The 23,890-nt window shown below is 49.0% G+C and overlaps 6 protein-coding genes across 6 annotated transcripts; 4 read left to right on the top strand and 2 right to left on the bottom strand.

Moving 5' to 3' along the window:
• Positions 1-181: 181 nt before the first annotated feature.
• Positions 182-1,594, bottom strand: AFUA_4G06540 (CENP-N/CHL4 family protein; the record flags this gene model as incomplete). The annotated part of the gene is made up of 1 exon (XM_747079.1): positions 182-1,594. One exon carries the CDS (start codon positions 1,592-1,594, stop codon positions 182-184), a length of 1,413 nt encoding a protein of 470 aa, XP_752172.1.
• A 1,376-nt stretch (positions 1,595-2,970) lies between these two features.
• On the top strand, positions 2,971-5,873 carry AFUA_4G06530 (putative bZIP transcription factor (MetR); the record flags this gene model as incomplete). The annotated part of the gene is made up of 2 exons (XM_747080.2): positions 2,971-4,654; positions 5,254-5,873. Exons 1-2 carry the CDS (start codon positions 4,357-4,359, stop codon positions 5,871-5,873), a joined length of 918 nt encoding a protein of 305 aa, XP_752173.1. The 5' UTR covers positions 2,971-4,356.
• A 2,574-nt stretch (positions 5,874-8,447) lies between these two features.
• Positions 8,448-10,711, bottom strand: AFUA_4G06520 (uncharacterized protein; the record flags this gene model as incomplete). The annotated part of the gene is made up of 2 exons (XM_747081.3): positions 9,816-10,711; positions 8,448-9,757 (listed from the first exon to the last, which is right to left on the bottom strand). Exons 1-2 carry the CDS (start codon positions 9,847-9,849, stop codon positions 8,448-8,450), a joined length of 1,344 nt encoding a protein of 447 aa, XP_752174.2. The 5' UTR covers positions 9,850-10,711.
• A 339-nt stretch (positions 10,712-11,050) lies between these two features.
• AFUA_4G06510 (uncharacterized protein) lies at positions 11,051-14,653 on the top strand. Its single transcript, XM_747082.2, has 3 exons — positions 11,051-11,072; positions 11,140-13,098; positions 13,163-14,653. Exons 2-3 carry the CDS (start codon positions 12,979-12,981, stop codon positions 14,414-14,416), a joined length of 1,374 nt encoding a protein of 457 aa, XP_752175.1. The 5' UTR covers positions 11,051-11,072; positions 11,140-12,978; the 3' UTR covers positions 14,417-14,653.
• Positions 14,654-15,226: 573 nt separating this feature from the next.
• Positions 15,227-16,470, top strand: AFUA_4G06500 (uncharacterized protein; the record flags this gene model as incomplete). Its single annotated transcript, XM_747083.2, has 2 exons — positions 15,227-15,409; positions 15,511-16,470. 2 exons carry the CDS (start codon positions 15,227-15,229, stop codon positions 16,468-16,470), a joined length of 1,143 nt encoding a protein of 380 aa, XP_752176.2.
• A 1,536-nt stretch (positions 16,471-18,006) lies between these two features.
• Positions 18,007-20,844, top strand: AFUA_4G06490 (putative DNA mismatch repair protein (Mlh3); the record flags this gene model as incomplete). The annotated part of the gene is made up of 3 exons (XM_747084.1): positions 18,007-18,253; positions 18,305-20,640; positions 20,677-20,844. The coding sequence occupies 3 exons, from the start codon at positions 18,007-18,009 to the stop codon at positions 20,842-20,844; spliced, it is 2,751 nt and encodes a 916-aa protein (XP_752177.1).
• Positions 20,845-23,890: the final 3,046 nt, after the last annotated feature.

Here is a 23,890-nt window from a genome sequence, read left to right as displayed (position 1 = left end):
GACGACACCGCTCGTCCAATGACCAGTGTGTGGACGTACTAAGATCTTGGGGTATATACGGCCGCATTTCGGGGGCCGCCTTACTGCTTCGCGGCAGTTGCACCGGAGGAGCTCCAGCGTTATTCTTCACCAGAATGTGTTCCTGGTTCGCGATCAAGTTCCTGGAGACTAGGCCCTACCGTCAACCAGCTTTGACTACACGTTTTCCTCGATGAACGACAGCTACGCTGACTGCTTCTTCGCCCGTCATCCAGGACGGCATACGCTCCGGGTCAACGACACCCAGTTCGGCGAGCTTGCGGATACCACTGATGACGTCCGAGCCGACAAATGTGAGTGATACTGATGGTTGCGTGTGGTCCACCTCATGTTCGTCATCCTCATCGTCTGCTGGATCAAGCAGGCGCACGTCGAGGCGGTCCAGAGGGGCAGACGAGAGGGTTCCAGTTGTGCCAAAACGAGAATGGACAGCTAATTTGCGCTTCTTAGCAACATGGGAACTAGGCTCCGTCTCTTTGCTCGTGTTGCCGTCCTCTTGGTTTTCGTTCTCCTTGTCTAAGTCTTGGTAGAAGTGCTCTCTGGGAGATATCGTATCCGACGGACGTGGGTCCAAGGGACTCCCTTCGAGTACCGCGTCCGCGAATATACTGAACGCCCCATGGGCCACGTTGGATCTTCCAGGACCACGGAGCGCCAGCAGCGCTTGCAGGTTCTTCGCTGTTAGAGAGGTCGCTTTCAGGGCATATCGCTCTTGAGGTCGTGATAATGCTTTGGGTAAAGCGTCTCGGACAATGCGCTGCAGACTTCGAGCATCGGTTGCGACGGCATGGTTGGTGGTTGTATTGGATTTTGCGACAGGCGATGTTGCTATGGACGTGTAGATGAAAGGGCAACTGTCGGGGAAAGCCACGTACATCACTCGAGATGAGTCCATCAGAGCCTCAGGTGGCTGGCGAGGGTTTTGGTATGGAGAACTGGTCACTAGAATGCGCAAGAACGAGAGCGGAAGCGAGGACGAGCGGACGAGATGGTAATGCGCTTTCACCAGAGGAGAAATCTGCTGTTGAAGGTTGCTCAGGAACGTGGTGGCGTGGATGCGCGGTAGACATGCGGAAACGTCGGGCGTTGTTGCTCCTGCGGATTGAGTTCCGTCCATGCCAATGCGACTGAGTTCAAATGCTGTCCATCGCAGACTTGCGGGATGATCTTCCATGTACCGAATGTCCACCATTGCCAGTTGTCGCAGGGTGATACCGTGTCGCCAGTCGCCCTCCAATATACGATCAATCACTTCGCGTTTGCCGCCCTTCCTGTCTTGTAGATCCTGGTAAGCATTCCGGACGTCCTCGATCGTTTCGGCGGCCGGGTACGGGCTGAGTTTATCGTCGGCGGGGTTCTCGATCTCGTCTTTCTGAAGATATGGTGGAAACAATTGTGCGTTGCGATCATCGAGCCACTGGAAGACTAGGTCCAGCAGAGCGTGGCGTGATAGTCGTGAGAATGACTTTATGAGAGACGAGGTCGAGGAGGGGAGACGCAGAGTGTTGGGTAGACTGGCGGCTGTAGGCGCACGGATAGCCTTTGGACGCGCCATTTCTGCGATGAATTGATCCTCTTTATACTATTGACTAAGCATAACCATGAGGCTGAGTTATATGACAGTTGGTGCACGATTCCTTTGGAAACGCTCGATTGCGACTCCAGGCCTAACACAGAAATAGATTAGAATAAACAAAGCAGATGAGTCACGTGGAGATAAGCAGAAACGTCACGTTATTACCGATTGCTATTTCCCACTCTTGTGGAGGGCTTCTAACTCCAAAACACCCCATTGAGCCATCATGAAGTTGTTTTGGTCTGACATCCACCTTGATGATTCGCGAAGTCAGAATTGTATAGAAATGCAACATCTGCCTCAAGACGTACAGGTATGGAATTTCTGTGGAGGAAGGTTTCATATATATGAGCTTAGATTACATTGAAGAGCACAGTTATCAAGAGATGGTAGCATTAGCAGTAGTATTCAAACGGCTACCTTCTCTTGGTGCTGTTATGCCGGGCCAGTCATCTCTATCCGACGTCCTCCTCCTGCCGCGAGGATTCCCCAATGACCTTGGTACCCCATAGTGAACTGTCTCCTATCTCAGCGCCCATCCTGGCTAGTAAAGTTGCCGTCGTCGCTCTCTCCGCTCTCTCCTGCGCCAGTCGACGCGGATTGTGTTGGTTGGGAAGTCGATGACCATTTTGTTCTCCTTCCAGGCGTCGGTGCCAATAAACGTACCTTCAGTAAGACTGGGAAGGACGTTGAAGTCCCTTGTAGTGTGACGTTGTCATGGCTGTCATCTGTCAGGGTCACTATGAAATGGACGATTTCAGTAGAAGTGACAGTATTACGACCAATCCCTCTCGTGCGTGTAAGATGCCATATTATTATTATTATTATTATTATTATTATTATTATTATTATTATTATTATTATTTTCTGTGGAATGCGTGTCATTCGTCTGTGATTTGCGAGCATGTTGGACTGTTTCACAATGCGAGGACTTCAGTCCTTTGCAAGCAGATGTTATCAGGTCATTACTGACGGCGTCGACGTGATAGAATGGGCAATTTCGCAAATGAAATCGAGGGATATTTCTCGATAGTCACTTTCCACCATGAGAATCAGAAAATTGCATCTTCGAGTTGCACTTGCGCCCAGAAGAGCTGGCGGCTGCCAGACAAGTAGCTGGATGAGAGCTCATGACACCGTATACATTGTCGAAATCCTCTCTGAGTATTCTCAAGAGGCAATTAGCCTGCTCATCAGCTTGTCTTGATAGCTTTGCCCAGAACCCCTAGTTTTCGTTGAAAAAGCTCCACAGCTTTAATCAATATGTCGTCTGTAACATGCTCTCTGATGAAGGTCTCGTACATTGTGCTACCATAATTAGTTGCTTTGTGACTCTGACGAGCACGCCTCTTCAATGCTCCACAGATCTTCTCAGTATGATTAGGCATTATCAAAGTTGGTAGCATTACTAATAGTGTTGCACTCCGCACTCCGCACACAGGCCACAGGGCACGGACACACCTTGAAGGATTTAGAAACACGGCCAAGCGAAATCTACAGGCGTAGGGAGTACAGTAGCTTATCTGCAGCATCATAAGCTACTACGGTATATTTGCAAGGGTCATGGATAGGGCTGCAACAGAGATTCAGGCGCTAACCGCGTCATGCAAGAAAAAGAGGAGCTAACCCGGAATAATCCGCCAAAATGAGGCTTTGAAGCCAACCACTCGACGCACAAGGAATCGGATTACGAGATACGGCAGGTTGATTCTTACTATACGAGAGTCAATTTCCTTGTGATCATTAAGAAGTAAGCAGCCCCTATTATTCGCCAGTAACACTGAACACAGGCTAAATCGAGCAGGGACACAGCTGCAGACTACCCAGACAGGTTGCATAGCATAAGGTATGGACCATAGTAGCAGTGCCAATTGAGAAAAAAAAACAGAGAGTAGTTGACAGATTACCACTATTCGCATACCTCATCGTGAAATAATGGTTCCCGGAAATTGGACAGTGCCTGGTTCGAGGGGGCTTTGAATCTAGTTGACTCCGATCTCGGTCACCGAAAAGGATGACTCGGAAGCGATGTAATCTTTTCTCGATACGGAAAAGTCAATGAGGCACAGTGGCGAGACAAAGGAACTTTTATCCTAACGTGGTTGATTGCCAGTGATGAAAAAGGATTTGAGTGAAAATATTCGATCCTATATTTTCGATGAGTATGCTTTGTATTGCCGCTGTAGAAGTAATAAGCAACAAAGCAATAAAGTAGTCAAGTAAGATGAATAGAATACTACTATCAAGCATCAATGAATTAACTATTAGTCGTTTGCTTTTGTCAGATGGCGGCTGTTGTGCCCTTCTTCGATTTTTAATCATTGAGATCGGATCGCTCCGACCACTCATCTTCAAGAGCGTTGACTTACTTCCGCCGGATTAATCATCAGCCCACCCCCCCACCGCGCAAATTCCCATCCACGCTCCCCCGATCTCCCACGTTCCACACTGAGTATTATTCATTGTCTGGTCTCTTCGCTCCTCTCTCTTCTTCTCTTCCATCTCCGGACCCTCTTCCATAGTCAATTCGACCTCCCCGCGACTATTCGAGCACATCAGACAAGTGCTACGACATCATCTCAGATTAATACGGCGGAGTCATATAGACGACTCATTCTGCCCCTCGTCTTGGACGCATTTGAAGAAGGCATCACCTGGAAATCAAACCGACGAAGACAGCCAACAGCTACTACTCGATTTGTCTCGATAACTTGAGAGAGGCTTAGCCTCACATCTACAACATGTCCGGTTACAACGGCCGCCGTGCGCCCAACTTCTCTCAATACCTCGAGGATTTGAATGCCATTCCCTCGCCGTACGACCAGGCCTTGCAGCAGCAACAGAGACAAGATACTTTCAACCTCGATGCTGAACTCTCATTGTTCACAAATACCGAGTTCTTCGATTTCGACAATCTCGGAGACCTCAACCTGCCTTCGTTTGATGCCGTGAATGAAGACAGTGCAAAGACAACGGACCAGCAGCATGGAGGACCTGCTGCCCACAATCCCGATATGGAGTTTCTGGATCTTCTAGGGGGTGAGTGAAAACCTAGCTCTAGTGGTCTGATCTTTTCCCTCATCCCAAGCTGGACATATGGCGGAATTGTTCCCCGCACAAGTTCGTCCCCTGTTCATTTAGCATGATCAATCATGCTATTACTGTCAATCGCGCTCAGACATTTTTTGCTTCTTCTTCCCCTCATTGTCTCATACGACTCGTGATATCTTGCGCAATCCTCTCTGATCATTGGGGGCACATGGTTGCGGTTTGCTATTTCCGTTGCACGGGCCATCATTGGATGGGCCGAGCACCTAAACAAACCCCTGCCTGCATGAGTCCTTTTCCCCTGTCTTTGTGCGGCTATCTTAAAAAAAGGTTATGTGCTTCCTGCATCAAATTTGCAATTTAGCGTTGTCGTGAATGGGGTCAAGTATGGCGCAATATCACGTGACACCCCTTGTGTCACTAATGCTTGTTGCATTCATCTGGCACGAGTATAGCAGGTCGCGCTCGTCAATCTCAGTTGCTTCAGCATGATGCTCTATCCTGCAATGATTTCTTGTGTTGTCCAGCTTGGCTTTCGAGGGACTGCATTTTTGATCGGTTGTGGCCTGAGGCTAATCTCACACACTTAGATGGTTTCGGCAACATGCCCGATTTTTCGGCAGCCAACTTGAACTCGATCAATTCTCAGTTTCCGGCTCAAGATACGCAATTCTCAACGATCCCATCAATTCCTTCAGGGCTTTCAAATGCACCCTTCAACGCCAACCCCACGCCGAGTCAGTCGAGCTCGTCTGCAGCATCGCCCGCTGGCCCAGCTACCAGCCCAATAGCTGCTCAAGCCCCCTCTGCAACAACTGCGGCGGGACCCAAGCGCAAGAACACGCAAAAGCCGGCACCTATGAGCGTGGAGGAGGCAGCCCGCATTGCTGCGGAGGAGGACAAGCGTCGGCGGAACACGGCTGCTAGCGCGCGATTCCGCGTCAAGAAGAAGCTCCGGGAACAAGCGCTGGAGAAGACAGTCAAGGAGACCACCGAGAAGAATGCCGCTCTTGAGGCCCGCGTGACCGCGCTGGAGCTGGAGAATCAATGGCTGAAGAACCTGATCACAGAGAAGAACGGCAAATCGGCGGAGGAGACCAAGAAGTCCGAGACCGACATTGCAAACATGTTCAAGAAGTTCCTTTCGTCTCAGAAGGCCGACGCTGAACGGAGTAGTTCCGAGTCCAAGATCGGTGTTGGCACTGCGTGAGCAGAGCCAAATGAAAAAGAAGAAAAAAACAAAAAAAAAAAAAAAAAGTGAATATATTGTTTCCCGTCATTTATTACAGCTTTCCTGTTAATACTATTGAACCAGTATCTGGTTGATCATTATCTGGAGGCAATGAGGAAGGCGTCTCACGGAGCAAAGGGTGGATGAGCGAGACTTATGATTGACGATATGTTAATGTGTTTGTTTATCAGCGAGCCATGTTGGATGGATTCCATCTAGACCGCAATCCATTTTTCCCCCCTTATTTCATCTCAATGGATATGTGTAATATTCTAGCACACAGCTGGTAGGCGAGTCTTATTGCTGTGTGGGGGTCTGCCCTCCGCTCTAACAGGTCACACACATGCCCTCACCATCTACAAATCGCTACCAGGCCTGTAAATCCAACGTCCAATGGCAGAGTAAAACATTCCCACAAGCCTCGTCCTGTTCATCCTCCTGGCCGGCGTCAGTCTAGCGTCGACATGGTTCAACATGTTCGCCTTTCTTCTCGCATTCCTACCGCTCACAGCGGCGCCAGCGTACCCTCACCCAGGCGCTTGTACTCCGAGAGCGCCTCTCTCCCCATGAAAAGGAGAACAGTGGCTGCGTGATATGAAGCTATTCAAACCGGTGTGGGAGACTGTCTCCGAGACTCCAGAGCGGCATTGGTGGAAGCTGTAGAGGTTCCGGTCACCCCACCCCATCTTAGACTGAATGTGAATTTAGAACAGCGTCGAATAAGACTGAGAAACCAGATGATGGTGTTCAAGGCGAGTTTTGTGTTGGGAATGAATACCTATGAGTGAAGAGAAAAAGCAGCAAACATACGCGCGGTAAACACAGATTCGCTAGTCATCACGCCCGGGGCCAGGATGGAGCCAAATCCAATTATCAGACGTCGTTTAGTCCCATTATCCGTGTTTATAATATACATATACATGCTAGTATCTGTCATTGGCTCCACAGGCTTACTACTAAGTATATGCAGTCATCTCACGTCAGACTCCTGATTCAACCTCATCTCTTTCCCATGGGACCTCCACCCCCAATTCAACGGCCACTCGTATCGCAGAGACCATACAGCCCTTCAAGAGCACCATTCCATCCCAGTACCATTCTCCGTTAGATACACACCGTTATCGTCGCTGCGCCAGTTGATCCCTTTGAAAACAGCGCGTTTGCCCTCTTTGTCAAGAACGCGATTGATGTGCCGTCGGCTCTACAGACTTCGCAGGACGCACGTAAATGACGCGGATTGAATGACTTTGGTCTCATCGATAAGCGTTGGCGGGTTTGCCGTGACAAGGACCGAGTTTAGCTGCACGTGGACTGATGCCGTGGTGAATGCGTTGGAGCGCAGGAGAATGTGCTGTGGGGTTCCGGTTTCACTGGAAACCCTGACTTCTGGCTTGACTCCTGTCCCGACCTGCGGGAGATTGGAAAGTCGGTATGCGTCACGGCCTTCACCGTGATCGTGTGGACGTCGCTCAGAGTCGATGCCAAGGGCTCGAAGATGTGCGCCACGACGTCTGGGGACACAACCAGAACAACCAGGTTGAACAAGTCAATGATTCCTGAGCCTCGCTGTCTGCTCCACAGTACGACAGTTCAACTCCGTTCGGAGTCGGCGTGACTTTGGTCGGCTGTACACTAACCTGCGCGTCTAGCCCTCGCAGGAGCGTCTCCTGGACAGTGTAAACCCCATCTGTCACGAAGTAAGGCGGTTGGCGATGCGTAAGCTTCTTGTATTCGAGCACATCCACTGCAGCAAAATCTTAGCAGTTCCTCTTGCGAGCAGGTACAGGCGCCCAAATCAACGGCCAGAGGTAATTGGCGTTGTAGTACTGCGGCAGACAGATGCGGCGAAGATAGTGGCCGAACGTTTCCTCGTCTGTCGGAGTGACAAGAAAGCAACACACGGTGAATGACAGTTAGCACACAAGCGCAAAAACAGCTTCGGGAAGCCACTGGAAAACGTATCCCTTGTGAGGGAGTAGTGGGGACAGCTGGTGGCAGTTGAAAGTATGGACCATATACGGCTCTTCCTCCTGCTGTTGCTGCTGTGGTCGTCCCGAAGACAGCCGAGAGAAGCGAAAAACAAACGGCTGCGAGTGCTATCAAACCCCCAGATAGTCATACATGCGAATGAGATTGCGATAGAAGCCGCTGGCAAAGGCGCGCATGGGCACGTCGGTCCACACTGATTTGCTAACCCCTGGCTTTGAGGAGGGGATTGGGATTGACTCCGCAGTCAATTGTCAACTAGCAAGAAATAATGAATAAAGTTAATCATGCTAAACAATGCCAGCGGGATATCAAGTGTCCATGCATCCAACAACCAAGGTATACCTAGATACAAAAACCAGTAAGAAACCCAAACTCCCAGGTTAAGGAAAGTTGACTCCCATTCCAAGCAAACAGACCTCATCCTTCCTTCGCAACCGGGAAAAAAAGGCAGGAAATTGTTGGTAATAATCTAACCCACTCTTTCATGCAGATATTTTGCGTAACTTCGTTGCGCAGCTCACGGCAGACTCTCCTGCGTATAAAGCCTTATCATGTTCGGCATCATCAATTCTTTGTCGTCACAGTCGTTGTCGTCTCAGTCGTCCCTTCAGGCACATCATCAAAGGAGTCCTCCTCTTTCAATTCTGCTGGCCGCTCTTCCTTGTCCTCTTTCTCCCGGTCGCATTCATCGCCAGTTATCTCACCCCACCCTGAGCTGCGACGACTGACCCTCCCCGTCATGGGCTGATTGACGGACCCGCTGGCGATCGCGACACCCATCCCGCCTGAGATGCTCGCCGCATAGCTGTCGTTGCGACTGTGCGAATACGCTGCACTCTTGACACTTGCACCATCCCCCGCGCCTGGATTCGGCTTGTTATGGTAGCTCCCTCGCTCGCCGCTCGCGATCGCACCAGACGCTGAGTATACACTAATCCGTTCCGCGCTAGCAAGACCCACCATGCTAGGACGATTGAGTACCCCGGGTGTACTGAATGTGGACGTGTTGGATGGCTCTCCAACATTTGCACTGAGCACGCTCAGTGGCAGGCTCTCCCGACTCCCACCAAATACAGAGGACGGCGCGAGAGCGCGGACCGATGCGTTCGTATCCAGCGAGTTCCTGCGGCGCCGTTTTGAAGACGAAGCAAGGGTGAGGATGGATGCATTGTCAGTAAGGATATTGTTGGCAGTCGCAGTGCTGTATGTATGGGAGTGACCGTGAGGGACAAGGTGGGGTGGCACTGCGGTCGCGGGGGAGGAAGGAAATGGCTGGGAAAATTGTACTTGTTGACTCGCGTTGCTGTGCGTCGAGTTCGCATGTGCTAGGCCCTGATGTGTACTTTGCACGTTGTAGAAGTGGATGGATGGCGCGGCGGATTGCACGGTAGTCAAGGTAGTTGTCAACGAACGGACCGACGGCGCGGGCGAAGAGAAGGTGCTTCCTTCGCCTCCGCCCTGAGAGCTAATCCCTCCTCCTGCTGTCGCCATCGTTCCTGACTTGGAATATGCTGCCTCTGAGATGGCGGTGTCCCCATTCGTTGAGATGGTCGGAGCCGTTGACTTTGCACTTGTCGCAGGCACCTGATTGTCGTGTCCGGAACAGGCAATGGAAGGTTCACTATATGAGCACGATCGTGGCCCATTCGCAGCATTTGTATCCGATACGGAGGGCACGAAATCACTGCTGTATTCCCTGACAACGTTCGTGGTACCGGAGAGCGGGTAAGGGTTGTTCTTATTGTTTCTCTTGTTCTTGTGAGCGTCATGACGTTTATGGGACCAGCGAATTGTGCCCGAATCGGTCGAGGAGCCCTTCAGACCGGTAAGTCTCTTCATCCAGCTAGAAAATGGGTGGCGACGTCCACTGCGAACTATCAACTGTCAGTCTGGGTTTGTCTCATGAGGGGCAGAACGCTTGAGAAGACGAACCATGAGTCCGCGCAGGGACATCAGCTGTGGCCATTTTGGCCACGTAACGATCTGCAGGTAATTGCAAGGTGAATAATTAGAGTTGAGGATTTCCAGATAATCGGTGTTGCCAACCAATGTCGAGTCAATGTGGTCGCAATGCAGGTGACAGAAGAGGGACGATCAGATAAGCCACAAATCACCGAAGCATAGGTGGCTGCTGAAGTCCAGGTTCACGGCTCGTCAGGTCTCCAGCTGACTGGAGATAATCTTAAATAATGCAGAAGAAAAAGAAAAAGAAAAAAGAGGAGGGTATGAAAGAAGTCAGGTAAACTAAGGGAGCAAGAGAATATTATGGCTGGGTAAATAATGGCTACAACACCGTCAGGAGTCCCAAGGGGGACGACTGCCAGCACGTGATGGCTGCCTCGGGCCCAAATCAACCTGCCCTGCCGCTTCTCCTCTCCTCCACCCTCATATTGACTTGAAACGGCTGTATTTGAGCTGGGATGTGAGCGAAAATAGCTCATTAACAGCTAACAGAAATTGATTTCTGTCCGGTAACCCGTTCCTAAGGAAACTAGAGAAATAAGCAGGAAAAGCACGAGAGGTGGCCCACTATCTGCGCCAAGTCCACCTGGATTATTTGATACTCTACTCTACAGCCTGAGTCTTATAAATAGTAGGCTTAAGACTCTTGTAGCACTACCTAACCGACCCCTTCAACGTTAGTCTACGGGGTCCAGCTTGTAGGATCCTCGAGCCCAATCCTTGCTGCTTCCACTTCCTCTACTTCTGCTTCTTCTTCGGCTCCCCTTCTTATTCTGAGGGTACCTTTACCTTGAGTTCTACTGGTCCTCATTTTACTTGTGAGCCTGATGAGGGTGATAACTGTGACCGAAACAGTCAGTTACACTGGGACGGCAGATCCAGCGTCTCTTAAGCATTCAATCTCAACATCTGTTCTTGCTATTAGTGTTATTATAGATCATCATTAAACTTCCCTGCTCTCTACGCTGGTACTTTCGTTCTTTTTATTTGGCTTTGGCAGGCTTGTCTAGTTATAAACTCTTTTCCCCCTTTGATAATATTTATATCTGCTAGCGTAATGTACCATGAAGTCTACAGGCACAGAATGGTACAGTTACAGATACAGTGATTATAAAGTTAAGAATAAGGTAAGCTCCAAGAGTGAGAATACTTTACAGGAAAAGGAATAGAATCCCACTTGATCCATTTCAGTAAGTTAGACATTTCCACTAAGCTCAAATACTAATGGTGGGTCTTTTATTGCGACCACTACTTTTTTCCATTATAGAGCCTCATCATTAACTACGGAGTATAGTTAGATCTACATACACCTCGCGACCGCTATCCTTCCACGTTTCGAAGCTTGGTTTTATCCACCAATATAGAGATTGGGCGATGATTGGTCAGTATCATTGGTCAGGATGTCGCATATACCTACTCCTGGTTTTGATGGTCCATGCCCATAAGAAGGCTTAAGATACTGCGCGATATGATGAAGAGTAAAGCTCAACTTCGTCCCAAGTATCTGTTCGTTGAGCAACAGCCGCTCGACAGCGGGATTCGTTGCGTTGGCGATGATCTGAGCTACCTAGTGACCTGGCTTTGCAGCGAGCGAGATACTGACACACTGCATGACTAGCGCGCACCCGCTTCTCACTGGACACTTGTCGAAAAATGTCTCTTACACACTCCTCCATAAGGCCATCAAACGAGATAAAATCATCACCCACTTCTTTCTTCAGAAAACGTCCTCAAGGTTGTCCGTATCCGGTGGTCGTTGATTTGTCCGGACGCAAGTACAGACGCAAGTACACGAGCGGAGCTGGGGATCCCTCACTACCACCACCTCCACGACACTCATCCGCGAAATCGTGGATCTCTTCTCGCTTGCGACCTTTGAGGACCCAAGATATGCATTCACCTTGATGAGGGAAACAACTAGACATCAGAGCAATCCTGGTTTTCCAGCGTATCCAGCGTTTCTACAGCACTTTTGGGGTGCTTGGCGCGCTTATTAGCGTGCTTGCTGTTGCTGTCTTGACCTTGCCCGAACTCCATCCGATAAGCAGCGAGTTCGCAAAACTTCTGAAGGCTTTCTGTGCAGTTCAGCCATTACAGCTGTTATATCTGCTGTAGTGGCGACTATGCTACTTCTCTAATTCGAGGGACTTGAGAAAGCCACCAAAAGAGATTTGGCAGTTGCCTGGGCGCCCTTGGTTCTTCTGGACCTTTTAATCCTGGAATTCTCCCTAGGGATGGTCTGCTGGTACTCCAGTAACATGCTTCCTGACTTTGATGACTACACAGTTTTGCTTTCTTATGCTCATTTGCATCACCCTTTCCATTTAGATGTGGTTCTACATGAGCAAAAGAGGGGCTTGGGAAAAGAAGAACGCAAAGCTGCCACTACCACGAGCGTGTTGCAGATAAGTAGGACCTGCGACGGGGGATGTTTCATAGTAACCAAGGAACTGTTCCGCCTCACATCCGAAAGTCATTGGACACGCATAGGATGCATCAGGTGCGTGAGGAGGACATTCTTTCAGTATTGGACTGTTCCAGCAGCTGGAGTGCAGCTTACCACGAACAATCGTCCAGGCTGGCGACGTCTGCCGGAATGCTCAGGAGAATCTTGCATTCAGAAGGGAGTCAATGAGCGGGTCCACAAATGTCATAGTGCAACACCCGCTATAGACACTCACTCCGCCAAACCACTTCAGGTGCGAAAATAGAAGCAATGCGCAGTAAGTCCGCCTTCACGATGACTACGCAAGTATGGCGCTTTCCACTTCTCCTTGCCTTTTATTAACCCTCCGAATGGATCGACGGAACAAGTTTAGAGATCTGCCAATTATTCGGACATTGCTGTCGATAGCGCACATCCATTCAGTGGACGACTTAGTTGTGGTAGTGCACATGCAGCTGAGCAAGATATATGGGTGGCAATGCCATCACACCCTCAACACCTACTCTCACGTGGGTTTTCCAGGTGGAAAATTCCTTACCGCGGCTACAACCCGGATTGCCAAGGCGCTAGCTCATAAACAAGCAAAGCACTTCCAAAGACATGCAGATGGATTAATCATGATTTCGATTGACACTGCAACCAATCCTGCCCATAATACATGAATTATCGGTCTCTCTACAAGTGATAATGCGCGAGGCTTCAAAACAAACCGTCGCTGTCATCGGTTCTGGGATGGCAGGCCTGGTGGCGGCGTTCCTTCTCCACCGCGACAGCAAAGGGAGATACAGGGTGGAAGTGTTTGAAAAGGTACGATTATAACCTGCCAGATGTTGTATTTGAGGACGGTTGTGTAGCTTCTAATTCAAATCAGCAAGACCAATTGTCATTAGATTCAGCATCATACACCCTGGAAGCGGCCACCGATGAACTCCCTCACCGCGTCGATATACCGATGCGCGCGTTCGATGATAACTATCACATCAACTTGAAGCGAATGTACGACTTCCTTGGTATCGATTACGTATCGCCCAAGTTTCTTTATTCCCTATCCCGAATTTGTCCTTCCAGCGGAAAGAGAGAGCCTCCTTATTTTATTCACTCATCCAGCAACCACCAAGTACCACCGATCCGTCCTAGATCCCGGAGTCGCATGGACTGGATTGCCGAAACGTTATATTTGACAGTTTGCTACTTCTGGTTCATTGTGTGCTGTTTTGTTATTGGGCCGAAAGGAAAATCTGTGTCCTGTGGGGACGAATCGTTCCGACGCTACCTTGAGCGGATACGATTGCCTCAGTATTTCTCCAGGCGCTATCTATTGCCGTTACTGTCAAGCATGACCACTTGTTCGCATGCTGAGCTTCTCGATTTTCCAGCTATTGATGTCGTAGACTACGCGACGAGAACATACCGTCAGCCGCATTACACTGTCGTGGGCGGCGTTCATCGTGTTCAGGCAAGAATATCCGACGGACTAGCCATTAGGCTTCACTCAACTGTCACTGCTGTCGAGGCTGCTGGAACGAGGTGTCGTATCACATGGATCGATTCCCAGAATGACAAAGTGTCCTCAGCAGAATACGATCATGTTATCATGGCTGTCACTCCTGATGTAGTGGCTGCTATATTCAAGCCGCTAGAGAAACCTCTACGGTCAATCCCCACCGTTAAAGGAGACTGCATTGTTCATTGCGATACATCTATTCTTCCTGATGGCGGTTTGCTATGTACAGAAGCTAAGAAAGCACTGGAGCCGCCGGAGATTATGTATATGGTTTCCGACAACAACTCAACCGAATCTGTCCACATCCATCGTTCTTCTGTCATGGTGACAAATTTTCCAATTGAGCCCATCAATTCGAACAAAATAATTCACCGCGCACGTCTGACTCGGGTATTACGGACTGTGAGGAGTAGAGAAGTGGTGAACAGAATATTTTCCGCGAGCCAGTCCCAAAACACCCTCTCGGAAAAAGAACAATTGTGGCGCAATGGGGATGGGAACGTGTGGCTTGTTGGCGCATGGTGCTGGGATGGCATGGTGCTTCTTGAAGGATGTATTGTGTCCGCCATGAGGGTTGCAGCATGCCTGGGTGTCGATATACCGTGGTCAAAGGAAGAATGATCACGTTTCGCAATGATGTGATCCTATAGAGAGATCTTGTGTACCATATGCTAATGAAGTTTATACTTTAAGAGGTGTAGAAGAGCTCCTCGTAGCCAGGATAGTCACACGGGCACCCCTTTGGGAATTTTTATTTCAGATTATGAGTTTCAAAGCGCCTCTGCAACGTATCTTTATGGGCGTAGGTGTATCGCCTTGTGGGCGAATGCAGGCCAAGATAACCAAGACATACTGGGCTGAGTATATATTACTTCATTATCTCCTTAAAATCACCTTTTGTTTTACTATCAGGCTGCTAAACAAAGGCGTTCTAATTAATATCCTTAAATATCATCATCTTGGCTTGAGGCATGCTAGTGAAATACCACAAATTAAAAGGAATAACATCCTAGGAGATAGAATACATGAGAACTTCTAACCATTACATCTACAATACTATATGCTGACCTTATATTTTTCTGTCTGCTCATCTGGTATATGCGCTGAGTATACAAAAGAACCTATTAACTATAACTCACAGAATTAGCCCTAGAACAAACTAGGTATAGCATACCTGGGATATTTAAAGCACCAACGCGCAGCACGGAAAGGCCACACCTTTCAATCCACCAACCATGCACAACCATGGGTTTTCTACTGTCACCAACACTTACTCCGTAGAGGACAGGGGACTCTAAGTGTCCTAGCAAAAGTATTATTATTGCTCTTCTCACCATTGTCAAGTGTCTCTATATCACATTGGGTGGGAAGGAAAACAGAATCAGCCACCAGCCATTCAAATCAAGGTGCCCTAGTTTTCCTGAACTTATGATGGGCAATTTCATTAGTTTGTTCCTCAAGGGACTTATCTTCCCCTTAAAGATCATAGTGAAGATCACAGCGCGTGTTATTGACTTACTCGAGGGAAAGGAACTGTATGGATTAGACCATGCTATTCTAAGTGTGGAGGTCCCTCCAGCAAAGGGAATGTGGATGAATATGGGGTATTGGAAGGTATGTTAGGAATAACGGTCCTACGGCAAATTGTTCTATTTGCCCTAACTGTTCTGCTCCTCTAAGGGACCGCAGAAAACATGATATTAATGAAGACTTAGCACACAAGTTCTTTCCCCGAAGCCTGCGAGGCCCTATTAGAGCAAGTCCTGATCACAGCAAAGCTTTTAAATGAAGACCGAACACCAATCACGTTCGATGCAGACAATGATTTCCAATCGGAACCATTTATTCATGAAATGAAATTGGTTGATGTGGGAATTGGCTGCGGCGACCAGTCTCTCTACTTAACCAGGCGACTGTCTAGGAAGGCTGGCATTCCCACTGCTTCCGCAGGTGGCATGCGAGAAGCTTCCTCAGTCAGACCACTCTTCGACTCGTATGTTGGTCTCACGGTCGTAAAGTCTCAAGCAGAATTTGCCAGAGAACGACTTTCGCAGGTTCGATCTACCACGGACCTCGCAGGAGCTTCTGAGGAAACAACAGATGTGAAGATCTTTGCTGCCAACGCAGCGGATCCTTCTTCGTGGGAATCGAGTCTTCACCGCGCTGTTTTCGGTCAGAGCGTAAAGGGGGAGCCGATACAAGAGTGTCCGAAGAAAACTCAGACATGGTTATTAGCGCTTGATACGCTGTACCACTTTCAACCTTCTCGTGATCGGTTGTTCAAATGTGCGTACCAAGATATGCAGGCCTCTATAATGGCATTCGATCTCCTGCTTTCAGAACACGCCACGCTTTGGGAGAAGTTTGTATTGCGCTTGATGTGCCTGGTGGCTGGGATGCCATATGGAAACTTCGTCACAAAGACAGGGTATAAACAAATTCTGAAGCACGCCGGGTATGAGAGTACCCTTATCGAAATGCGGGATATTTCGGAACATGTCTTCCCTGGCATAGCACGTTTTCTGAGGAAACAGGACGCCGAGTTAAGCAAGTACGGGATGACCATAGGCCGGTACAAGGGGGCAGCAAATGCTTTCGACTGGTGGGGTCAGACCGGAGTAGTCAGAGGAGTTATTGTTGTGGCACGAAGGTCAGAGAACCTAGGCGCTGAATAGGAGATGACATGCAAATCTGCGGCATTATATACAACAAGTGGTTATGCTGATTTTACAACGCTTGACACCGCCGGCCATGCTTGTGGAAAGCAGTCGCCAAGCTTTGAAACATGTGTCGTGAGCAAATCACTCTTCAACCACGGTATATTGACATCCAGGAACGCTGCAACCCTCATTACAGACATGATGCATTCTTCAAGGAGCACCATTCCATCGCAGTACCATGCGCCAGCAAGCCAGACTTTTCCATCTCATTACGCCACACTTGCTCCTTCCCTGTCGCGTCTGTTGAGGCCGCTGTTGGAAATATGTTGTTCATGGCTTTTCTACTTTGTGGGGCCCGCAAGACCCGGGTCAACTGTGCAGTGAATTGATGAATTATTTTAGTCGATCCGATGGGTGCATTGGGAAATTTGTTACCAGGACAGACAAAAGGATGCTTGCTGGTGGCATGTTCAGTGGAAGTGCCATCGGAGAACCTGTACATGACCTAAGGCTGCTTGTGTGCAAGCCACCGTTCGTGAAGGATGAATGTACCGTGATGAACAATGCATTCCCCTTCAACAACGGGGATCAACTGAAGATGCTTCTCCAGAGGCTTGAATATAGTGCGGACAACATTGGGAGCGACTGTCATGATGACGTGCCATATTCTTCCAACACGTTGTCACCATAGCAGCTGTGGACAGATTGCTTGGTAGAATTTTCGGTGACCCTCAAGCAAGAATTGAAAGGTCTAGGAGTACTAAGGGCACCTAGCAACAGCTAAGTCCCTTTAGGTCGCCGTTTCCAGTCCCATGAGATTAAAAACCCAGCATAGTGGTGATAATAGCAGAGATTACTGCTGTAATGGCTGAGCTGCACAAAAGGCCATTAGAAGTCTGGAATGATCTGCTATTTATGGGCTGAAATTTGGAGAACGTTAAGCCGGAAACATCAAGCCCGGTGACAAGTACTGAATGCACCTTGAAATTGTTGAGGAACACTGGACACGCTGGAAAACAGGGAATGCTCTCGGGTCAACTTGCTTGCACATGTCAAGGAAACATATAGGTCAACAACCGCCTGGTATAAAGGACGAAGGGAGATTTTAACTAACTGTGCTTGCAAAGAAAGAAATAGAAGGCAATACTGGCATGTTTAGTGGTATTAATCGCATTTTGGAGGAGAGCTATGGAAACATATACAGACAGGCGATGGGTGACCCAGAGATGGCCCAGACATAACACGTAACATGTCACGTGATACATGTTGTCAACTGCAACAGTTGTTTCCCTCTCGACAACTCTTCCAGACCTTAGGCAACAAGCATGGAAACGACACGGATCTGTCGCTCCTGATTTATAAAGCTGATTTCTCAAGTGGTGTTGCTGTAATACTCTAGATCCGATGCTACATCATAGTCTAACGATGTTTCATATGCCACTCTGGTGGCAACTTCGTTCAAAGACTGGCCAAGGGCCATACAATGCTATAATCATGTGAGACAGTCCGTTTCGCATGAAAACGTCAGTCGGAACCCCAACTGCTTCTGTCATGCCTTCAGAGGACAGCAGAATAGAGCCACTTCCGCCGGAAGTTGTGGCGAAGATTAAATCTTCTACATCCATTATCAATCTAAACAGAGTGGTTGTGGAACTCGTCAAGAATGCGCTGGATGCAAATGCACGTACGGTCTCGGTAACGGTTGATTTCCACCGCGGGGGATGTGTTGTTGAGGATGACGGGGATGGAATACCCCCAGCAGAGTTTGAGTCGGATGGAGGACTAGGGAAAGCACATCGTACGTGGGCCTCGTCCTGAATAGCTGTCTTCTCGCTCATCTGTCATGCAGATACCTCGAAATTATATTCAGCAAGAGCTGTCTACGGTCGTAGAGGGCTATTCCTCGCTTCTCTGGCTTCTCTTTCACTGTTGACGGTGATTTCACACCATGTCCGCTACAACAGCACCAACAGTGTCATTTTCCATCATTCGACTCCGATCGCACGCTTCATTCCAGCACCATCATCGCATCAGTTGAGTTGCAGCAGTCATGGGACACGCGTTATTGTCAATGACTTGTTTGGCAATATGCCCGTACGCGTGAAAAGTCGAGCCCTGGCCCTTCAGAAACCCGACGAGTTCGAGCGGCAGTGGGATGATCTCCGGAGACTACTCGTTTCTTTGATATTGGCGAATGACCATCTCACTAAACTGGTGGTCTCTACCGCTGGAAAAGAGAGGAAACTCATGATTCGCCCACACGTTGGACGTCCAGGAATAAGAGGAGACTTGGATCTCAAACGCATCGCTTCTATACTTATGCAGGCCGGTCTGATCGAATCGCAAAATTCTGATAGCTGGAATTATGTGTCAGCAAGCGTCCCTGGCATTTCGTTGCGCGCCGCTGTATCCCTTGTACCTAGCCCCACGAGGAAGGTTCAGTTTATCTCCATTGGGATTGACCCAGTCTACCCGCGAAATAGCACGGACCTGCTCTATAGTGAAATCAACCGCTTGTTTGCTTTGTCCGATTTTGGTGCGGTTGAAGCGGCCCCTGTAAGCAGCGATGGACACCCAGGTCCTAGGTTTACAAGCAAGGCAGTGAACAAATGGCCGATGTTCTACATTCGCATAGACGTCGACGACCCTAGAGAACTCTTTGAGGAAGGCCATGAGGTGGTACCGGAGTCAAACCAGTCTGTCCAGCGTCTTATAGATGTGCTTGTGGCCATGATGAGCGAGTTCTTGAAACAACATGGCCTACGACCACGTGCAGGGCGACAGACGAAAGATGTGTCTAGGTCCGCGAGTGTTGAGTCGCCAGGGGCCGGCAGGTCCAACTTTGCGAAATCGGTATCTTCACGCGACAGATCTTCCATTGCTGAAGAAGCCTTGGCAGGGCAGTTGAAGCTGCCGACCTTTCGAAGGCTAACGTCAACGAACACTACTTCAGATTTTGCGACTTGGTCTAGGGTCAAATGTGCGAGAGAGCCGCCTGCTAGTAAACATGAATTGGCCGGTGGGTTGAAGAAAGCGCATTCAGGGCCTGCTTGGGAGTCCGGCGATAGAGAATCGCTATCATTATGTCTAGAGACAGATGATTCATCGGTCGGTAACAATTTGGATCTGGAGGTTACTGAAAACGACGGGTCGGATGCCGATGCGTCGATACCATGGACTGACCCCCATACTGGATATTCTCATTTGATCAATGCAAGAACGGGCCAAGCAATTAATGTCAGGTCACCATCTACTGAAATTACAGTCGACGAGCGCCCCCGATCTGCTGGAACAATTCAGACACTGCGAGCGCTCGATAGGTCAAGGCCAAGGTCGGCAATCTCAAGCACAAGTCATAATATCTGGGTCGAGAGCCTCTTGAGAAGATGGGAAAACCCTGCTTTCCGTCGACCGGAAAGGCCAATAACCGCGATTAGCGACGGTGAAAGTCACAGAAACATGAGTGATAATGGTCTCATTCGGCCTTTTGACTGCTCAAGAGGGTCTTACGGATTGGATGATTTTGGATTGGCGAAATTCCGAGGCCGATTAAGCAAGAGTCATCTAGCGACGGCCAACGTCATTGCACAGGTGGATCGAAAGTTTATCCTCGTAAAGCTCGCCGATGGCCGTAGCTCACGGTCGGCCTTGGTCTTGATTGATCAGCATGCTGCGGATGAACGATGTCGAATTGAGAGCCTTTTTGGAGCCATGTTCGCTGACGGTCATCGCCAAGTTCAAAGCATCAGGATTGACCCTATTACTTTCGATATCCCGCTCATGGAAGCCGCTCTTTTTGGAAAGCATGCCGACTCTTTTGCATCTTGGGGTGTTGGGTACACTGTCGAGCGGAAATCATCAGCTAGAGCTGCCCTCGTTGTAGTGACTTCACTTCCCACGCTGATTGCCGAGCGGTGTCGATTAGAACCCGACCTGGTCAGCGACATGATCCGCGGCGAGATATGGAAACATGAAGAGAACGGACAGGGAGCTTTGGCTCTTAGCGATCAACGAGCCCAGAGATCCAAGGTGCATCGGGACGAGTTGGGGGTTGAGACTGAGGGTAACTGGGTGGACCGATTGACGAGTTGCCCTCAGGGGATAATTGACTTGCTGAACTCTCGGGCATGCAGAACAGCAATCATGTTCAATGATATGCTGACAGCCGAGGAGTGCAAAAGTCTTGTAGGTCGATTGGCGGGATGCATGCTGCCTTTTCAGTGCGCTCATGGACGGCCGTCTATGGTCCCGATTCTTGATGTGAGGGAAAGTGAGGAGTTCTTAGGAAAGAGTATTGAATGCGAATATGAATATGAAAGGGAAGACGGTCGACGACAGCTGGATTTTCTCGAGGCTTTTCGATCTTGGCAGGGTCTTGGTGGCAACTGAAAACGTTATGCGGCGACAGTACGGAGTATTGAGCTCGCTATTGGGGACTATAGAGGATGTGATGGTTTGTTATACCACATCAATTTCTAGCCGTTCTGTATAGAGCGAATCTGATGTGAACGGTTCATGAATCCTTACAAAGCGTACTCTGTAGATACAGGGTTGATCCATGATAGGGTTGGCCTAAAGAATGTGTGGCATCTGCAAGGTGGAGTACCGTGGCGTTGGTAGAGGCTATCACTATCAGGGCTTGGGATCTGAACCAAGCAGTAGGAGTCAAGGAGAGCGAGCGACAAGGCGCACAGCGGGATGGGATGAAAGAAGCACGGGTAGTTTCTGAGATCATGTTTCGAGAACATCGGAGACGGAGTCACCGTCGCATGATGCCTGGTCAGAATGTATTGTACACTCGCGATCAAACGTAGAGCCGATATGGTTGAACAATAAGGAGGAGTTCGGACGCTACTTGCCACCATGAGATGATTCTTGGCTATATGAAACAGAACTAACTGCCCGGTGCCAATCCCGGCACAGTCCAGCATCAAAAAAGTTCATGGATGACGGACAAGGTACCGAGTACTGTACAGAGTAAGTCATAAGCAGTACGGAGTAGTTTTCGGTACCTTAGTGTGTAGACAAGGCTGGTTAGCTGCAGCAACCCCTACTCTTCCTTCCTTACAACCCCCCCCCCCCCCCCTGCGTCTAGACAAACGGTTCTCCATGGCTAGGACCGGGGTGAAGAGACCAAGCCCAGCCCCGGAGGTATCTGCATCTGGGGATGGGACCAGCATCATGATCTTGTTGCCGGGGCTGGTTAATGGACGTACGAACATGTATCAAGAAAGAGGATGCAAACAATGCTTTGATGGTTTTGAGTAGTTGAATCGTTTATGCACTCGGCATTATGCATAATTGTTACTAGTACCGTCACAAAGAATGTTGCAGCCTCGGCAGGAAAACCGAAAATTTTTACACACCGTAAAATCTACTTACATCCTTTAAAGTACGAGTACGGAGGACTGACTAGGCGAGGATTATCCTCTTCGGAGTGCGAAACGGTAACCTCGAGATTATCCGCCATGTGCCATTTTGCTTCGGCTGGTTGGAAGGATTCTCCTATCCAATCATCCAGCAGATCATCAAAGGCCAGACTGTTCCATCTAGACACTCGGACGTACGATGGCTGAGAATCCCGGAATCGAAAACTGTTCGAGACTCCAAACGCCCGAGCGGTTGCCGACGCTGAGGTACCTTGGGTACTGATCGTACTGGACGACTGGAAGATTCGTGATGGCGGGGAGGTTTGACAGCCAAATGCTGATATCAAGCAAGGGGAGTTGTGGTCACCACCACCCGAAAAGGTTACATCCGATGATGATCATTTCCAGTCCCGACAGTAGTGCTTCTCTCCAGCCGTTCAAGTACCAAGGGACTAGAGGGGATTGTTTTAGAATTCTGATAGGCAGGGGATCACGCACTTGGAAATCCACCAGTTTTGCTCTCCACTGGATCCGAACAGTGACAACTTTCGGGACGTAGATTGTTGTTCCCTAATGCTGATCACTGAGAGTGTTGATAACTACATACTCCGTACTTGGTACAGTAGTAGATAGATACTCTGTATGGATTTGAGACGCTTCTCCGACTGGTTGAAGAGGATGAGAGACGGTCTGGTCTGTCATGCCATGTCCATTGCTAAAATTGTCGGTGGAGAGACTGGATTAAAGTACGTGTATGTGTCACCAGAATTTTTTAGTGTGACGAAAATAGGTAGCGGAACACAAATCATTACCTCCTTGAATTTATCCAAGGTAAACCCGCAGGCTGCAGGATCTCGGTACAGCGCCCTGCATCCTTCGAAATTATCGCTGTCTCTCCTGCATTGGTGCGGTCCCAATCAATGGTCCCAACGAGGCATCTCGGTTTCGTCTGCACGTTGGTTCCCGTTCCTTTATGCCTGCCTCTTTCTTTTCGTTTTTCGGTCCCTTTCCTTTTTCCATTGAAGTAACAATTTCCTGCCTTTTGACTGGACGTCGCTTGTCAACATTCTCCGTCGCTAGTTTCGGCTGATAGCAATCAATTCTTTGATCGTCGATTACCTCATAATACCATGTCCCTCGCAGATAACAGAAATGAAAAGTAAAATCGTGTCATAATCAGCCACCAGTTGCGCTGGTAGAAGTGGGTATACCCGTCATCCTGGTGCTAGACTACGGAGTAGACTCAAGTGCATGGACGGCTCTGTTCGCTAGGTGTGTGCGTGTGCACGGCGGAGCGGAGAGAAGACTGGGACCACTGGGGTGACTGGAACCAAAGACAACATACAGAGCAGACCGGAGCCTGGAGAGAGCAAAGAACGAGGAAGAAACGGGGACGTAGAGCGAGTAGAGGGGCAGCACACAGCTGAGATAGAGTCGTATGGAGTCGTAGAAGGACCGTACCTTAGTATCTATCAGTCCACAGGTTGAAAAGCGATGGAAGAAATCGATCGCAAAGAAATAGAAAAAGAAAAGAAGGTCAGGAGAGGGGAGCTTCTGTCTTAGTTGTATTGCTACTATTTCTGCTGTTGTTCTCCTTGATTATTAGCATTTACTCAATAGATATTCATTTCTTGTCCTTCACTGAATCACTGCTAGATATTATTACTAGCTACCACGGAGTACTAACTTCTACCACCACCACTACTACTACTACTACTCCTTTTCCACCCCCCTCCCGCTCTAGTGCTTTGCTTGCATGCAGCAGGAGTAGATCAATTTCTCCACGCATTCCCAATTTTTCCCCCTTTCCCCTCTTCAAACTCAACTGCGTTTTTCTCTCTCCACATTCGTCTGTCTCATCTTTCTTTGCTTCTTCTGTTCCAATTTCATATACCTGGACGGCTTATCTTTCCAGCAAGGTTGTCCAGCCTATCCCGCGACCATTGTCGCAAATCTTCTCTTACTTATGCGTCCTCGTCTCCACTGCGATACCCTCCCTATTGATCCCGAAGCTCCTGATTGTTGAAGCCACCCTCCCCCAATTGGATTGGCGCTGGTTTCGCGCT

The sequence above is a fragment of the Aspergillus fumigatus genome, chromosome 4, assembly GCF_000002655.1.
Source record: "Aspergillus fumigatus Af293 chromosome 4, whole genome shotgun sequence".
Taxonomy (NCBI): Eukaryota; Fungi; Ascomycota; class Eurotiomycetes; order Eurotiales; family Aspergillaceae; genus Aspergillus; species Aspergillus fumigatus.
The sequence above is the reverse complement of the archived record's forward strand: the minus strand, read 5'-3'. Positions and strand labels throughout refer to the sequence as shown.